This window comes from Mycteria americana, assembly GCF_035582795.1.
Source record: "Mycteria americana isolate JAX WOST 10 ecotype Jacksonville Zoo and Gardens chromosome Z unlocalized genomic scaffold, USCA_MyAme_1.0 Scaffold_30, whole genome shotgun sequence".
Classification (NCBI taxonomy): Eukaryota; Metazoa; Chordata; class Aves; order Ciconiiformes; family Ciconiidae; genus Mycteria; species Mycteria americana.
The window spans coordinates 934,509-953,047 of NW_027445437.1; the positions used below are offsets into that span (position 1 = coordinate 934,509).

Here is an 18,539-nt window from a genome sequence, read left to right on the forward strand (position 1 = left end):
GCATTCACCAGATCAAGGAACATCCTGTATCTTTAATGCTTAATTTTCAGTTTAAAATACAGCTCAGATAGTATTTGGCCAAGCTGCGTGCCATTTCAGAAATGCTTTGAGCTATCATGCTCATGAATTTATCAAAATGCATTTAATCCCAGCAATTGGCAGACAGTCTTATTTCATGCTTCCTGAGTACTTGATTTAAATATAATTTATATCCATAATTATAATATGAATGCTTTTTTTTTTTTTTTTTTTTAAGTAAAAATTGAAGATTGAAGTTCAGATAGACACAGGAGACAGCCTATGAAGTTTTTCAGATGTCGGTCGCCGGCCCTGTGTTTGCACGGGAGCCGAGAGCAGGGCGAGGAGGAACACATTGGCGTTTATGTGAGCGTGAGCGAAGCCCCGTCGCTCGGAGCCACGCGCGTGGATTTACCGGAGGTGAACGGTGTCGTGGCCGCGACCCAGCTGGGGACCGAGTAGCCCAACCTCTTGGTATAGCGAATTCCTCCCAAATTCCCCAATCCATCTTTATCTGTTTGGAAGAAGCACTGGGCCGTTTCCCTCCTCCTCCTCCTCCTCTTCCCCTGCAAGAATTACGCACGAGCTTCCTGATGCAAAATATTTTTTGGTGTGTCAGCCCTGAAACCCGTCGGGGAAAGGTGCAGGCTGTAACGAAACGTCCTTGGGAAGGTTGGTGGCTGGAGCTCGTGCCAGCACCAGCAAGGCTCGCTTACCTGGCCTACGCGTTTCTGTCTTTATTGGATCGGGGACCTGGATCTGGTCCTCTTGCCTCCCGGCTCGCTGTCCCGGCTTAGTGCCTCTCCCAAAAGAGCAGCCTGGGGACCCGGGTGCTTTCGGTGCTGCAGGGAAGTACTCGGGGGCTTGCTCAGCCCTCTCATTCCTTCTGGACCCTTCTGCTCTACAACTAAGGAACAACAAACACCCGGCAAAACCACAAAGGACGTGGATTCATCTGAGGGGCGAGGCTGAAAAGATGTATTTTTTTTAATTTCACCAGATAGAAAAGAGAAAAAAAACCCAACAACAAACCTGAGTACCTTGACGTATGAACCTTCTTCCCATCAAGACGTCCCATCAAGACGTCCCATCAAGGCGTCCCATCAAGGCGTCCCCATTAAAGCTATGTCTTTTTGGCAAGGTGCTGATCTACGGGGATGCTGTGCGACGGGTTTGTAAGAACAACCCCAGAGGACAACGCTGGTTTGCTGTACCGAGCAGGAGATAAGCACGAAACAGCGCATGTGATTTATTAGCTACGTAACAGCGTTTGAAACGTTCCTGCTCTAAATCAAATTTTAGCTACTAAGGGCCAAGGAGTTTTCTGGGCAGGAAAAGCTGGTTTAGTACCTGCATCTGTTCTAGAAGGCGATAGGTTCGCAAGGGTAATTGAAGTCAAACAGAAATGGGAACACAAACAGTTCAAAACCTGAGGGCAAAGAAAAATAATAAAGAAGATATTCCCATATACAGAAAGCGGCAGGGTGCGATTAAATGTTTACGTAAAGCCGTGTCTTCAGAGCAATACAAGCTTTCCTCATCACTTTACAAAATAAAAGGATCTGGAAACTCCCGCAATTAAAAAAAGAAACCCAAAGTTTCTTTTTTTAGAAAGCCAAACCAGCAGCGAGGCTTATCTCACCTACCTTTAGACACCCGGTCCAAGGCAGGCAGCAAGGCTCCCGTGGTATCTTCAAGGCTTCTTCCACCGCCGAGTCACCCCGTGACGAGACAGAAGGGGCCGAGTTACCCCTGGATGCGTCTGTCTCCGTTCATTGCTTATGGCATAGCGAACGCTGGGTAAAACGAGTTCTGCTCTCATTTCTCATGGTGTAATTAAGCCGTGAATAATAAACAAAACCCCGCCAATTTTACCAGGTGCATCCAATTTCTTTATTTGATCAAGATATAAAGCTGGAGGAAGTAATTGTAATCTCGCTGGGCTTGCCAGGGGAGCTCGCCCATTGCTACGCGCCCCGAGATATTAACTCGGGGTCTCTGGTTTGGTAAAGCAAAAGGTCTCCGCGCCCGAACAGCGAGCGAGGAATGAAGACAGCCAGTGTTGCTGTGGAAGTGATTGAGTTCGACGGTGGGGTCGGGCCTGGATTTATTTCTCGTTTTGATTGAAGATCAGGAAGGAAAGACGAGGAGCGCATCGATTACGTTCACGTATGCAACAAAATTGGGAAGTATGCCAAGCGTTGACCAAAGAGAAATAAAAAAAGAAAAGGAAAACGAAGAGAAGTTTGTCCGGTAGGGGAATAATACGTAGTAGCAATAAAACCTGAAGGTCGGTACTGAGAGGGAAAGGTTTAAGGTGGCAATGGCTGACCATCACGATGAGCCTTCGCTGCCCACGAGGGAGGGGAGAGAAGGGAGGAATCACATTGGAGAAACCGGGGCTCTGAGCCCTTCTGACTCGCTCACCAACAAGAGCAAATCTTCTCCAGCGAGAACAGGCTTTTCTGGGAGATAGCGGCGTTCGCCAGATCCGGCTAATTCCGAAATGTCCAAAAATACCTCCGTTTTCTTTTTCCTTGCAATACCAAGTACACGCCAGCGACGGTTTTCTCTCTGATATTTTTTCAAAACGAGGGGAGCGTGAGCAGCGACATTTCCTCTGTATTAAGGGCGATGAAATATTTCATGTACTGTTTGCTGCTGCCGGTGCTGTTGCGGCAGCAATGCCTTAGATCAACTTTGCGTTGTCGCGGGCAGTATGGAAATAATAAAGGTTAGTCCCTGCGCTAGAGAAACCGCCGAGTTTCTAAAAGCTGCTCATTTGGAGAGAGAAAAAGAGACGGCACAGGGAAACGCTGAGTGTGCGGAGCCCCGGCGGGTCGGGGCAGAGCTGAGAGCGGGGCTCGGGGCCCGCAGCCGAGGATGCTCGCGTCCCCCCGCCTCGACCGCCCGCTCTGATGGAGGGGCAGGTCGGGGTGGTTAAAATGCACGGCGTCGAGTTAGTTTGCTCTGTTCCTTGAGCACGTACCTTCAAATCCAACTGTGGCAGGACTAGCGAAAGAGTCCGGAGGCTCAGCTGCCGTTGCCAGGAACTCCCAGCTGACGCAGGCTATGGCTTACCCTGGATCTTTTCCAACAGCGAATCTCTGTGACTTGGGATCCCCAAGCTGCGGAAGGGTTTCTGTGTTCCTCGTCACTCACTTTGCTGTACCTCTGCCTCCAAACAACCTGAGTTTTCAGATTCTTTGGACACAAATGCAGTTTTTTCTTTTTTTTTTTTTTTTTTCCCCTTTTTATGATCCACAGAGCCTTCATGAAGGACGACGATATTAATGTGGGGCTTTGCTGCCAGCGGGACCCTCCTGTTTAGCTATTGTTACTTTTGCTCTTTTGTCGCCTGTATTTAAAATACTATTTTCTTATGAGCGCTGACAAACGACTTGACTCTGACTGACTTAAATCCTTAAATAGCAGCATGCACTGAGGCTGCTACAAAGTGCTGCCCTTTGGGGATTTGTTTTATTGACCGTAGACGGGACTAGACGGAGTCCGGCGGAAGAGCTGTCTGACCAGCGCCGCTTCAAATAATCTGGGGGAGGTGTCATTTCTACGACGTCCCGCGATCTTTTCAGTTAGTGACTGCGCAAGGGTGTTTCTCATCGTATCGGTGCCTATTGCGTTATTTAGAGATTCGTAGATGTTAAGGTCAGAGATGATTCCTGTTGCGGTTTAACCCCAGCCGGCAACTGAGCCCACCCAGCCGCTCGCTCACTCCCCCACGCTGGGATGGGGGAGAGAATCGGAAGGGTAAAAGTGAGAAAACTGGTGGGTTGAGATAAAGACAGTTTAATAGGGAAAGCAAAAGCCGCGCACACAAGCAAAGCAAAGCAAGGAATTCCTTCACTCCTTCCCACGGGCAGGCAGGGGTTCAGCCATCTCCAGGAAAGCAGGGCTCCAGCACGCGTAACGGTGACTTGGGAAGACAAACGCCATCGCTCCGAACGTCCCCCCCTTCCTTCTTCTTCCCCAGCTTTCTATACTGGGCATGAGGCCATATGGTCTGGAATAGCCCTTTGGGCAGTTTGGATCAACTGTCCCGGCTGTGCCCCCTCCCAGCTTCTTCTGCCCCTGGCAGAGCAGGGGGAGCTGAAAAGTCCTTGACCAGCGCAGCAACAACTCAAACATCTCTGTGTGATCAACGCTGTTTTCAGCACAAATCCAAAACATAGCCCCGTACCAGCCACTATAAAGAAAATTATCTCTATCTCAGCTGAAACCAGGACAATTCCTCGCTATAGAGGCAGCCTGCCTCTTCCAGAGCGCTGATGTTGAGCCGCTCTGCGCTGATCGTCTCCATCTGCCACAGCTGGCAACTTGTAGGGACCATATAGACTATCTATAGAGGCAATACCTAGAGGCAATACATCGAGACAATACCTAGAGGCAATACAGACAACAGCCCCTCTTATGTCCACCTCTAGAGAGTACATAGAATGTCACCAGTTCATTCTGGTGAAAGTTTTGGCCAGAATAAGTGATTTGCAGAAATACTTAGGTATACGTTTTGCTTGGTGATGTATGTCCCGCACTCCTAGACAGCAATTTTCAGTGAAGACTGAAGAAGTTAAGAAAAGTACGGCTGGTTTCTAGTGTAGATGGATTCCAGCTCGTAGCTCTTCGCCTATTAAATTATTCTCTGCAGCCAGAAGTCCTTCCTCCTTCAGATAACAACAGATAATAATCCAAGCGCTTCTTAACACTACATTTGTTTAAATAAAATTGATTTATTTGCTCTCTATCATCTTTCAGGTCTCAGGTCATGCTTGTAGATCTTTGCTGAACCAATTCAACTGTGTGGACAACTGCAATGAGAATGATTTTGCCCTAGTGTTCTCCTTAATATCATACAAAAATGGTTTAAACAACTTTGCTTTGACTTGATATATTCATACTTGTAGGCTGAAAAATCATTTTCTCTTTTTCCTGAATACACCGCATTGCAAACTGTTCTTACGTTGGGTATTCACCATGATCCTTTTTCAGCTCTTTCTTGCCAGATTCAGGGCCACCTTCCTGTAAGCATAAAGTACATCTCTGCTTTTCAACTCTTCGGTAGCCCAGGTTAGCAGGCAGGCATTCTTTGAAAGGAAAATGAAGCTCGAGGTTCACGTCAGGCACTTGATGCATCACCAACTAGGAACTTATTTTTAAAGCTCTTGGCTGCTCAGCGGTTGAATTAATATTTGCCATCAGCTGGAGGAATTTGAACCGTTGTTGCACAAGCGTATTGGAAGCAAATATACAGAGATGCCGTGGAAAAGAGGCAGAAATTTGTCAGTAAACAGTTGCTAATGGCCCATCCAGCCGTGCGGATGCTGAGCGTTCACCGGTATCCACGCTGTGTCTTGGCACCGCGAGCCCGATCCTTCACAGGGAGGGAGCCGGCAGGATGGATGGGATAAATCAAAGTGCACCATACACGTTTTTCCTATGAATATAGCCAGAGAGAGCATGAGATTAAAGGAACTTTTAAGATGGAAAAAACCCCCTTGAGTCATAGAATCATAGAATGGTTTGGGTTGGAAGGGACTTTTGAAGGTCATCTCGTCCAACCGCCCTGCAAGAGCAGGGACATCTCCAACTACATCAGGTTGCTCAGAGCCCCGTCCAACCTGACCTTGAACGTTTCCAGGGATGGGGCATCTACCACCTCTCTGGGCAACCTGCTCCAGTGCCTCACCACCCTCAGTGTAAAACATTTCTTTCTTAAATCCAGTCTAAATCTGCCCTCCCTTAGTTTAAAACCATTGCTCCTTGTCCTGTCACAACAGGCCTTGCAAAAAAGTCTGTCCCCGTCTTTCCTATAGGCCCCCTTTAAGTACTGGCAGGCTGCTATAAGGTCTCCCCGTAGCCTTCTCTTCTCCAGGCTGAACAACCCCACCTCTCTCAGCCTGTCCTCACAGCAGAGGTGCTCCAGCCCTCGGGTCATCTTCGTGGCCTCCTCTGGACCCGCTCCCACAGCTCCATGTCCTTCTTGTGCTGAGGACCCCAGAGCTGGGCGCAGTGCTCCAGGTGAGGTCTCACCAGAGCGGAGTAGAGGGGCAGAATCCCCTCCCTCCACCTGCTGGCCACGCTGCTTTGGATGCAGCCCAGGACACGGCCGGCTTTCTGGGCCGCGAGCGCACATTGTCGGCTCACGTCCAGCTTTTCATCCACCAGTACCCCCAAGTCCTTTTCCTTAGGGCTGCTCTCCATCACATCATCCCCCAGCCTGTATTGAAACCGAGGATTGCCCCGACCCAGGTGTAGGACCCTGCACTTGGCCTTGTTGAACCTCATGAGGTTCACACAGACCCACTTCTCCAGCTTGTCCAGGTCCCTCTGGATGACGTCCTGTCCTTCTGGCGTGTCAACTGCACCGCTCAGCTTGGTGTCATCTGCAAACTTGCTGAGGGTGCACTTGATCTCGCTGTCAATGTCATTCATGAAAATATTGAACAGCCCTGGTCCCAGTACGGACCCCTGAGGGACACCACTCGTCACCGATCTCCATCTGGACATTGAGCCGTTGACCGCTACCCTCTGGATGTGACCGTCCAACCGATTCCTCATCCACTGAACAGTCCACCCATCAAATCCATATCTCTCCAATTTAGAGAGAAGGATGTCGTGGGGGACCGTGAAGCATTTGTTTTATTTAAAGCTTCGGGTGCCAGACCCTCTCATTAATGCCTCGCGAGGCACCTTTGCAAGACCGTGTGTTGAACCGCTATTAGTCCCATTTAAGGATTAAAGTATATTTATCGGAATGGATATAACAAAGTTTAGTTGTAGAAAACCAGGTATGAATTGTATTATGTATGACAAGCAGAACCTGAATGTAAAACACCGTTTTTTTAAATAACATCTAAAGACAAAGTGTCTTTTCTCTTTTCCCCCTTAGGCATCCTTGTAGAAAGAGATGCACTGGTGCCACTGAGAAAGGAATACCCTGCTTCCTATATAATATATATTCTGAAATGCACGTTAATAAAAGAAAAAAAGCCAGAGAAATTGCAGCACGTTCTTGTTTATTTCTGACCAAGTTTATCACAAATAACTGAATTCAAGTAGTTGGTCTCGCTGCAGGGAGCCTGCTGACTGGCTGTTTAAAGGGCTTACTAATAGGTCTATCAAAAATGGGAAGAAATGAACAGATGCGTTTGGTTTTTCTCTCCCTGGGGGACCTCTGAAGTGCCACCTGGATTAGCTGCACGGTTTTGTGATCAGATTATAAACTAGGTGGAAAAGCTGCACTCTTTTCTTTCCAACGAGAGAAGGATTTGATGTAACCTATTCTGACTGAGACGCTAATGGCCGTATTTCCCATTTCTTTCTGTTTTTCTTCCCTTTCAGTGCCCAGCGCCATGCCTCAGAACGTCTCCTTGGAAGTGGTTAACTCCAGGGTAAGTCTGCCACGTGCTCAGCGTCTCATGGCCGGCCATCGCGGGTATTATTTGCGTAGGTAGCCCTGCTTCGCCTAGCTTTTTCATAATCAAAAAGACCCAATCTGCTCCTCGCAGGAGGTTCCCTTCGCTCCTCTGGGAGATCACGTTAAAATAAGAACTGAACCCCCCCCCTCCGCCCAAAATATATGAGAGAGAAGCAGTGATTTTTCCCAGAGAGGCTTCACCAACGGTTCTATCGCTTAAAGTTAGGCGAACAAGCAGAAGCTGTTCCCTGATTGCAGATTAACATCTGCAATAAACCTAACTGCGCTTTGATTAAATGGAACAATCTCAGGGAATAATGAGCAGCAGAGCTGTTCCTGGGGGAAAGGAGGTGTGGGAAAGAAATATTTTACTGGCGGGTTATACGCACCTCGTGCAGGTAGGTCTGTTGTAATCTTGCTTATTCCAACAAATGTATTTGTTTTCTCCTGAAAGGTGCGTTTCTTTTTCTTAAATCCAGTATTTTCCTTCTTAAAAAAGTCTTCAGGTGTCACCGACGAAGCGGGTTGATATTATTTCATGATAATATCGTACGTAATACGTGTTAATTATGCTTACTACTTATTGAGTGCTATTGCTGAATATATTCTGAACATTTTTTAGGTTATTTCTTTTCTTTTTTTATTCATTCCTGCCATTTAGTGGAACTACCCAAGCTTTTATTCTGTAGCTGATTTCAATGATAGGCCATGGAAAAGCTCACACTTCAGAGCGGGAAAGAAAAGCACAAAAAACCCCACCCGTAGCATCCTGTCAGGATGTCCCCTTGGATCTTTGGAGATTTCCCTTTGCACAGCTACCAAGGAATAGGAGTCCCAAGCTCACTGACGAGGAGAAACTGCAGTTTAAGGAACATTTATATAATCCTTGATTTGCTGGGAACACCGAGTACCTGTCAGTTTGATCTTTCTCTTCCACTGCTCGTTTTCATGACATCAAACATATATTCTGATTTTTATTTTTTTTTTTAAATACACCCAGCTCCCGTTCCTTTTAAATTCCTCTTACGCATAGCGCCCAAAGGGCACTGATATCTTGGCACATCTTCTTCCAGCCCTTTCTGTTTACTTTTTCTTGCTTTTTCTCGAGAGAAAATGTCACGGAGCAGCTGATCACGTTTTGTGACCTTTTGCGGGCGATCATTTACATTTAAAGTACTTAGAGCAAAAATAGAAAACAAGCTGCAGGGTACAACGCTGCAGGGGATGGCGTGGGGATGCTCCTGCCCTAAGATGCATTATTGCATTATCGATACTTAGAGATGGTTTACACGGATGGGATAAGAAAGGATGGGCTGTGCGTAAATCTCGCCCCTATCCACCGTCGTCAGAGGTCGTCGGTTCGTTCCTAATCACGGAGCGTTAAGTGTTGGAAGCCTTGGCGAGGTATTAATTTGCAGATATAAGTGCTGTGTTGGCCAAAGATGGATTTATATGTTAATCTCAGTGTTTGGCTCAACTGCGTCGTGCAGGGCTGCTGTTTCGTGATAGGCAAAAGAAACGTCTTAGTCTTCCTCTCTGTGACCAAGTGTGAGTGCTGGAGAACTACACCAGGGGTCGTGCGAGGACTTCTCCATCGAGGACTTCTCCGTCGCCCGTAGATTGAGGCAAGGGTGGCTGTGGGCAGCTGGAGTCTGCTTTTACCTCCGTTCCAAAACACATCATCTGCTCAGAGGGAGCTCTGAGCCCTTCCAAGGTGAAGCTCTGAGCCCTTCCAAGGTGAAGCTCTGAGCCCTTCCAAGTGACGCTCGCCGTGCAGAGTATCACTTTCTAAGCGCTCAAGTTGGCACCATGTGTGACATAATAGGTAAAAAGGTGTCAATACTGTGTAAAAAGGTATTTTAAGGGCGTATGTATGAAATGGGGATCTTTATGAGGGAGAACAAGAGACGCGGAACCATTTGGGACTCTTTTGGGCTGTATCCTACAGGTAACGTGGACATCGGAAAAATACAGATACCCACGTATGCCTGCAAATCTTAATCAAGCTTGAATTGAATTTAACTATTAACATCGAGGTAATTTGGAACGACAGATACCGAAAGGAACTAGACTCCCTGCAATCTTAAGGAATAAAAAGGTTTTTCAAGCAGAAGAATGGGCCTCAAGGACCATACCCCAAAATACCTTTGCCCATTCCTTTGCAGTACAACTCCTGTGGCATTTGCGGTTGAGGCACGACTAAACTCCTAACGTTGTAAAGAGCTATATGCGGTCTCCTGCTTTTGCAAAAGGCTGCAATAACCCCGAATATTGTATATCCACAGTCCTTTTTTACCGTGTTCTTGCTTTTCTTCTGTCTTGGCAGCAGTCAGAATTAATTTGATTAAACGCTTATAATTCCCAAACTGATTCAATCAAAACAAGTAACTAACCCTCGTAGTTTGCTAACTGGATTTGAGGGGTGCACAGAAGAGCCCAAAGGCTGGCCTTGGCAGTTCCCAGAGTTGTTTAAAATTTTATCTCTAGTTTAATAAGATTTCTCTCTTTATCCTATTTTTCTTTGGCGGTGGCAGCTCTATTAATTTAATAACATAACGGAGACGGCCAAGCAAATGGAAGATGCTTGATATGAATTACTATTATCATGAGTATTGCTTAATATTGATGGTGTTCTGGGACTGGAGACCTCGGTCAGATCAGAGTTGATAATGGCGAGGACCGTGACAGAAATACAGTTCCCTGCCTAAAAGAGATTTCACTTTAAATTGCAACACAGAAGTGGCTGAGACAAATAAGCGGGCAATTCGCTTATCAGAAGCCGGCAAAACGCATAGGGTGCTTGCGGGGAGTTTGAATTCGAGATCGGCGATCGATGCCGGCTGGTTTTTAGAAAGAACCACAACCGGCCTCTTGGGAGTAAATGACCACGAGTTAATTTAATGAAAAATTTTGAATTGCAAAACTTGGTGCGTAATTCGAGGTCGTTCTGGATGTTCTTCGCGTGTAAGTTAGGCGCGTGCGGCGGGTAGTTTAGCGACAGAGCGGAGCGATGGGAGGGGTACGGACGCGCGCGTCTACAAATGGCTGCGTTGGTGTTAAATTCTGCGCGTGAGCCAAATTCACCGCCGAAACCGAACACAGCCCTTGTTTTGTCCTCGCTTTTTCAGAGCGTGGATTGTTTCTAATTAAAAAAATAAGAGATTTCTTTCGGGTTGCTTTTGTTTGAAAATATCTTCCTTTGCTTAAGGAAAGGGACGTGCGCAATGCTTAATCGGTGACGAGGGTTTTCGTCCAAGAAATATCTCCATCAACGGCTTCTCCTTCTGGCAGAAACAACCTGGCAATTCCCAATTTTTAATCAGCAGAGGAGGTCAAAAAGGGGAAACATGTTTATAGCAGGCTTTTAGAAAACAAAAAAAAAGCACAAGACCTGCAATTCTAAGCTAAACTAATTCTCGCAAGTTAGCTATTTTAAAAGATAACGTTTTGGGTTTTTGTTTTTTTTTTTTTTTACACGTCAACCAGTTAAAAGAGAACAAGGAGATCTGCACTTTGCTGAGGCTGTGAGAACAACAACCCCAACAAAAGATATTCTTCTTTTGGGGGAGACGCGATGGATCCCAGCTCTTTTGAGCTGGCGTATGATTTCTGCGACAGCCCAGCTGGGGGCTGTGAGCTCTGAAGCTGGGAGTTTGCTCCTTTTCTCTTGTATTTGAGGAGACTTTATTCTTCCTTTGAGCTTGGTTTTTTCCACCCTTTTCAAGCACCGGCGTGAAGGCAACTGTTTGTGACTATTTATGTATTTCTTTACTTCCTTGCTTTAAATATGGGTGCGTGTTTAATTTCTGTACTTTTTTAGAGGCATGGTACTAATTAGCAAGCGCATAAATAGCTATCAGATTTATCCAATTAAAACTGCACGTAAACTTTATTTCTTCTTCCTATTTTCGAATACAGAGAAAAGTGAAGAAATAAATGTAACTAACCGTTAGAAGCAAAATTCCTTTGGTCATACTTAGGAGTGATTTAATCCAGGGATGTAGTTCCACTTCGATGAATAGGGATTGCTTCTGGGGTCAGATTTTTCATGGGACATTTAGGGCTCTGAGAACAAAACCGCTAACGTTCTCCTGGGGAAAGTTAAAAGGCACGTAATGAACCTGGTTTTTTTCTATTTCTTTTGTGTGCGTGTGTATCTATACAGAAAAAAACCCCCTTCGCAGTCATTATGGCCCATAATGTTTGCAGAATCACACCGCAAATCAAAGTTTGTGCTGGTTATGAGATTTAAAAAAGACCTAGAAATAAACTGCAGGAAGAGTAATCTTCATCGTTAGTTCACATTAATAAAATACAGGGGTTTGTATCGAATTTAACAAAGGAGAAGGTGGCTTAAGCTAGCAATAGCTCTGGATCGTAGGCTTGAATTCCACATTTGCGACGCTTTGCTGAGTATTATCCGTAGCTCTTTCCCGTGTGAATAATTTTATGGTTTAACATTCGCCGAGCAAAACTCTCCTCTTCTTTTTACCTCACGTGGTCAGTTATTCCTAGCAAAGTCTCTGCAGCTATGGAGAATATGTTTTACTCTCAGAAGGGGGAGGCTGGTGGGTATCAGGACCTCCCCCCCTAACAAATCACTTAATTTCACGCTACTTAAGGACACAGATACCTTCTGGAAATGCTCCGTATTCACGGCAGCTTTGACCCGCTCGGGGCTGCGAGGTGTTTCTGCCATCGGACCGAAAATTTTTGGAGAGTTGAATGAGTTAAACAGGAGGCTGTGATTTATTTTTTTTTTTTGGTGGGGGGCCACAGAGCAGAGCGACTCGCTGCCAGCAGCAGAGCAGCTAATCAAGCCCGAGCCCAGCGGGCCGGAGGTTTAATCGTGGCTGGCTGGCCTAAGGCTGAGCTTGACTTTGGGATCGGCCCAGACAAGGGCAGATCGGTCAGCGGCACGTCAGCGAACTCAGTTTTTAATTATGTTCAAACGTCTTGTAATGAAGAACAGCGCCTAAGGTGCTAAGTGCCGCAGAATATCTTCGGGGAGACAGGTACTTCGGAGCCAGCTATACTTTTTTAAATTGCATTGGCTTTTTTATGTTGTTTCTCTCTCTTTTTTCTGAATTATTTTCTCCAAAGGATTTAGGCACTTGAAGTTAGGCATCTGGCTGCCTGCTCTCATAGGCGCTCACCTATGGGACCTTTTACATTAACCCATAGTTGCCAGGCTGTGGCCAGAGAGGATCTGCTGGTGGGACCTAAAGGAAACAAGCCTCTTGCCTGGAGTTTGACGTTACCTACACATAGGTCTGCCACTCAGCTGGAAAACCTTTAGCTGTCTCCAAATTGAAGTCATCACCAAATTATCAGCTCTTTGACGGTCTGGGGAACAAAGCCTTCACTTTTTTTAAGCTGTCAGAGTAAAATTGCATTAGGTTTCTCCTCCTCCCCCGCTGATTTTGGTCCCCGCATTGATTTCTGCTGTTGAGAAGGACGCAGACGCGAGGAGGCTTGCCTTGGGATGCTCCGTGACAGACGTGAGGCGCGCAGGAGCCAGATGTTGCAGCTGCAAAAAAAAAAAAAAAAAAAAAGAATATTTTTTTTCATTGCTTGGCATCTGGGTCTGGAGGCTGCTTTGCACTGACGGCAAGCGATACACTCCAGCACAGCCAAAGAGATCAACCATTCTGTCAGATTGCATTTAACTCAGCTGCTTAAAATTGCTCTGCTACTAAATGTACATTAAAATGTGCTATAAACGCATCCGAAACCTTCAGAGGAATTGTTGCGGAGCTGTACATCATCCCGGTGTAGTGCCAGTGGCTCACTGGAGGATGAGGATGGATTGGGCCCTTTACGATAAAGCAGTATCAAGAGAGAATGTTTCTTTTAAGGCTGGGCAGACTGCTTGAAATAGGTACGATATATCCCGTTTAGGGTCTTTTATCACATGCGGAACGTTTGGTTGGCGTGGGAATTGGTTTTCCCCCGAATGACCATTATTTGTAATGCTCAGGCTGGACGTGAGGACTCATTTCTATACCCAGAGGGTGGTCAAACCCTGGAACAGGCTTCCTGGAGAGGTGGTCGATGCCCCAAGCCTGTTGGTGCTCAAGAGGTGTTTGGACAATGCCCTTAATAACGTGCTTTAACTTTTGGTCACCCTGAAGTGGTCAGGCAGTTGGACTAGATGGTCGTTGTAGGTCCCTTCCAGCTGAAAATACTCTAATTCTATTCTATTTCTATTCTGTTTCTATTCTAATTCTATTCTAATTCTATTCTAATTCTATTCTAATTCTAATTCTATTCTAATTCTAATTCTATTCTAATTCTAATTCTATTCTAGTTCTAGTCTACTACTCTTTTCTTACCCCTAGTCAATTCTAAGACTAGTCTACCCCTTCTCTTGCCAATGAAGTTTAACACTGCCTAAGAAAGCAGCAGGGCGTGCAATGGTCTGGCCTGGGGTGGAGGAGCTGTCTCCCATCCAACTGGGGGGGGCTGATGGGGAGCCCCTCCGTGCCTCCCCTCCGGCCCCGCGGGCGAGGTTCGCAAAGCACCGATCCATCCTTCAGCTCCAGTCGTGTCGGGTGCCGAGTTTCACAGCTACGGACTTGCTAGGAGCAGAAACCCGTTCTGGACCCGAAGCGCGGCAGTTGTCCAGCCTGCTGGGAGGAGCAGTTGTCCCATTTTACAGACAGAAAGACTGAGACCCGAATTTCGAAGCGTGAAATGCTAACAAAATTACGAAGCGATGAGACGCTTACACCTAATGAAACAGTCTTTCTGGCGGTACAGTTTCTTTTGGGAATAATTGAGGTAGTAGAACTGGTAGGTTATATTGTTAAACAAACTGCACCTTCAATACCGTTCGCCAAAAATGCCTGCCAGCAGGGATGGCGAGTCGATAAGTATGAAAAAGCCAGGAGAGCTCAGCAGCAATGACAGCCCAGTAATAAGTTTAAGTGCTTTCTCGGGCTAACCCTGTGCACAAGGCTGCCCTGAGATATTTCTGTCGGGCATTCCGTGGCAAGGGCGGAGGAACAGCAGGGTAGTTAAGCTGGATTTTAACGTGGTATTTGCAAAGTGTGAAAAACATAGTAATTTATTGAATTAGCTAATATTTCTAAAGCACTGTGGAGATTGAAGCTCTCGGCTATACGTAAATGTTGTGGCTGTAGGAGAAGATGAGCTGTGAACTGGAAATCGCAATTGGATTCCTCGTAAGGGAATTGATATCAAAGAAGTAGTTTAAAAGAACCAAAAAGTAAAATCAAAATGACTGTCACCACCATTTAGAGATGTGTCCTCCGGAAACAATGTATGTAACCTTTAAATATATTACTGATGGAGAAGACCACAGAGAAAGAGCTCTTTAACCTTTAAGTCTATTACTTATAGGAAAGGATAGAAACAAGCATTGAGCTTAACCTTTAAAAGGAGAAAATGTGCTGCAACTTGTAGATCAATACCTTCTGATGCTCCCTTTTAATTGTACACGTTTCGGAGACCCAAACTCTTTGTGGGGCATTCTCTTAGAAAACATCCCCTGAACTCATCCTGCTGCAAGACGCGTCGTTATCGAGAAAGCGTTATAGTGGCGCGCTTCAAAACACTTGCCTCGCGCCGGTGCAAAGAGCTGTTTATCTTGAATCGTACGATGATTCTGTGGTTGCGCTTTAAGGGTATCGTCCACCTCCGACACCTCACTGCTGAGCGCGTATAAAGTCTCAAAGGTTATGGTGTCAAAACTGGACAGGTTCGTTACGTTATGGGATTTGATTAAACCTCGTTCGAGGTGATGAATGTTCTGGCCACCTTTCCGTTTAAGATAAATTTAGAGATACTATTAAGCCACTTAACGCACCCAGGCAACATGCAGAGTAGGAGCTTTGGGCAGTTATTTCTTAATGATAAAGACTCGGTAGCTTCTGAGCAGTGTAGCACGAGAGGTTTACCCAGAGACCAATAAAGCAAATTAATGAGCTATGACACTGATTAGTAGAGCTCTATGTTCCTGGGTATCTCTGAGAGAAACCATAAAAAGACTAGGGAAGGAGAAAGACAAGGTCAGGAGGAATGGGCAGGGGAGCAGACAGCGGGTGCTGCTCTGCCCCTGGTGCCTCCGACCCAAAGCCAAGAGGAAGGAGATGCTGGGCTAAATGCTGGTGGGCTAAATGCTGGGATTTTCTTTTCACAGAATCACAGAATCCCAGAATCCCACAATTGTATAGGTTGGAAAAGACCTTTAAGAGCATCGAGTCCAACCAACGCTACCAAGCCCACCACTACACCGTGTCCCTAAGCACCTCAGCCAAACGTCCTTTAAATCCCTCCAGGGATGGGGACTCAACCACTGCCCTGGGCAGCCTCTTCCAGTGCTGGACAACCCTTTCCGTGAAGTAAAATTTCCCAATATCCAGTCTAAACCTCCCCTGGCGCAACTGGAGGCCATTTCCTCTCGTCCTATGGCTTGTTACCTGGGAGAAGAGACCGACCCCACCTCTTGACAGCCTCCTTTCAGGTCGTTGTAGAGAGCGAGAGTTTTCCATGCTCGGGATAACAGAATTTCTGCGTGTCTTTGGAAATAAACAAAGCTACCAGGTTAAAGCACCGTTAAAGTACCAATATCCCTTCTAACGTGAGCAGCGCGGAAAGCTGCCGAGTCAAACTTCGCTGATCACAAAGGGATATAAACAGTAGCAAAAATATTCAGCCTACTGACCCGGGGAAATGATTGCGGCTGCTCTACCTAGAAGCTTGAGATGAGGAAAATATTATTAAAATTGTTATCTAGCATGCCTCTAGGCGGTTGTCCCTGGCTGCAGTGATGTGTTGGGCGACCAGAGGCATCTGGGTGATGCTGAACCAGCAGTTTGACAGCTTCTGGTCCTTCCCTCCGGACTCCCAGCCGTCACGGTTCCCTGTCTTATCTTGGTAATTCTTTACGCTTCCTCCTGTGCGACTTTTGACTCTTTTCCTGTATCCTGGGAGGAGGCTGGTTTGCTACAGTCCATATTTACTAAAAACGCACGGTTATCTTTGTATTGCATTTCATGTTTTTATATTTTAATTTTACATCTACGGATTAGAGGCTACCATGACACCGTGGTATCCTCTAATATCGTACCGGATACCGTGACACATTTAAGAGTCATGGTATCAAGAAGGGCGCTAAATACTAAAAAAAAACGAACAAATAAATACACCCCGAAGAATAGACTTCACTTCTAGATTACGAGTAAAGAATAAGTTCCAGGATATTAAAAAAAAAAAAAAAAAAAAAAAAAAGAAGGGTTATTTTCCTGAATCACAAAAATGTCATTTGTTTTTGGGTCGATTTGGGGGTTTTTTTGTTAAACTTTAGCACAGCTTGGCGAGGGACGGAAGACAGCTATTTCCAATGCTCCGTGCAGTCGTACCTAATGCTAATGCAGCTCCTCTGGTTGAAAACTCGGCCTTCGCCACGCGACGTACGCAGAGCAACGCTTTCGCTCGGAGTAGATGGGTTTTTTTTCCTTGAGACCTATACAGCGGTATTTTTTGATTATGAGGCTTCTAGTCCTAATGAGAGATTACAAGTTTTTCTTTGGTTTAGGGTGCTGCCAAAAAGTAATTTTCACCCGTGGGCGTTGAAGCAGCGTGACCCCGCACTTGGCCGTCACAGGCTCCGTCCAAAGTGGAAGGAGAGAGGGTGTTTAATGCCCGTTGAACTGGGAAAGCTGTCTGCTTTGCGTTTCTATCCGGAAAAAATATTTTTAACCTGCACTTTGAGCAAGTGAAGGATGGTTTTCTTCCCAATCTAGTGTTTACCCGGTCAGTAAAACTCCAGCCTCGAGCAGGGCTTTCCCATTTCTTGTCGTTGTAAAAACCTCCAGGTTCACTCAGCCGATTACTGCTTGGGCTGGAGAGGAGGAACGGAAAAAACCGATACCTTCGAAAACTGCTGAGACAATAAAGAGTTTTTTCTGGTGCTGTGGCCACCCTTCAGTCTGTCCCGTGGCCGTCTGTCTGTCTCATGCTCTTCCAGGGGCGTGCGGTTCGCAGCTCCGGCTCCGCTCTCTTCTTCACGCAGACGTAGAAGGATTCAGGTCGTCCCCAAAAATCCCTTCGCTTCATGAGGGTCTTCGTGTTGGCGGAAGTTCCTCAAAACCCGTAAGCAGGTTGGCACAAAAGCCGCCGTCCCTGCCAGGAGACGCGTTTGGATGCTGCACATCCTTCAGTTGTTCTAATATTTACTTTTGCTCCCTTAAGAGATCCTTATCCTTTTGCAATTAGGCGGTTAGACTGACAAAATAATTTATAATCATAACAACCAAAGCAGTGCAAATCTGTTCCTAAATATATTTCTCCTTAATTTGCTGTGTTGCGGTAAACAGTTTATTCATTTATAAATATGTTCCTTGAAAATTAGCAGCATAATGTTAGTCCCAGTAAGCACAACATTGTTTTTAGTATCAGACAAAGCGACTGAACTTAGCAGAGCTGCCTCTCTTCCCAGCAAAAAGATTTAAACCTAATGTAAAGAAGCGATGCTTTTAGTTGAGAACTGGGAGCTGGTAGGTCTGTGTTTTAATCCCGGCTGATTTAGGAGAAAAGGTTTAATTTTGTCGGATGGTTCCATCTGTCTGTGGCAGCGCCCTACTTTCTCTTTCCAAAATTTGGAGCTTGATAAAGTTCTCTTGCATTTGGAAGTTACGTAAGCTTCGTCACAATATTTTTGGCGGTGTTAGCTTTCTGATCCCTGTTACGATTTGGCCTTGAATTAGGGATTTAATCGCCTTCCAGAATTGCACTGAGCTTTCAAAGCGCTCGTTATGTCTCGGAGCAAAATGTTATCGATATTATTTACCATGAGCGAGCGAGCGGCTTGCTCTTCCCCGTACGGCCGTATGGTGTGCACCCTGCTTTCGCGCCGTTTCTGCGCCCACGACGTTATCCGGTAGAAACCAGACTCTAAATGTAGCCATCCAAGTTGTCACCATCAAAATGCTTCCACGCTTGCCCCGTAAGAAGCAGACGTCATGCTAGGTCACCTACAGAAAGAATTTCCATCAGCCTATATATTGCGTATAAGGGAATCGCAAAGAAACGTGGTTTGTTCAGATTTCTTGACCGATTTGGA

General features: G+C 46.0%; 1 protein-coding gene across 4 annotated transcripts in view; it reads left to right on the forward strand.

The window, feature by feature from the left end:
- The window catches only part of DCC (DCC netrin 1 receptor), a 620,811-nt gene that overhangs the window by 456,861 nt on the left and 145,411 nt on the right, over positions 1–18,539 (forward strand). For all 4 annotated transcript variants that reach the window (XM_075489027.1, XM_075489028.1, XM_075489029.1 and 1 more), the window contains one exon: positions 7,375–7,424. In XM_075489027.1, the coding sequence (XP_075345142.1) occupies positions 7,375–7,424 (50 nt within the window). The remainder of the gene's footprint in view (positions 1–7,374; positions 7,425–18,539) is intronic.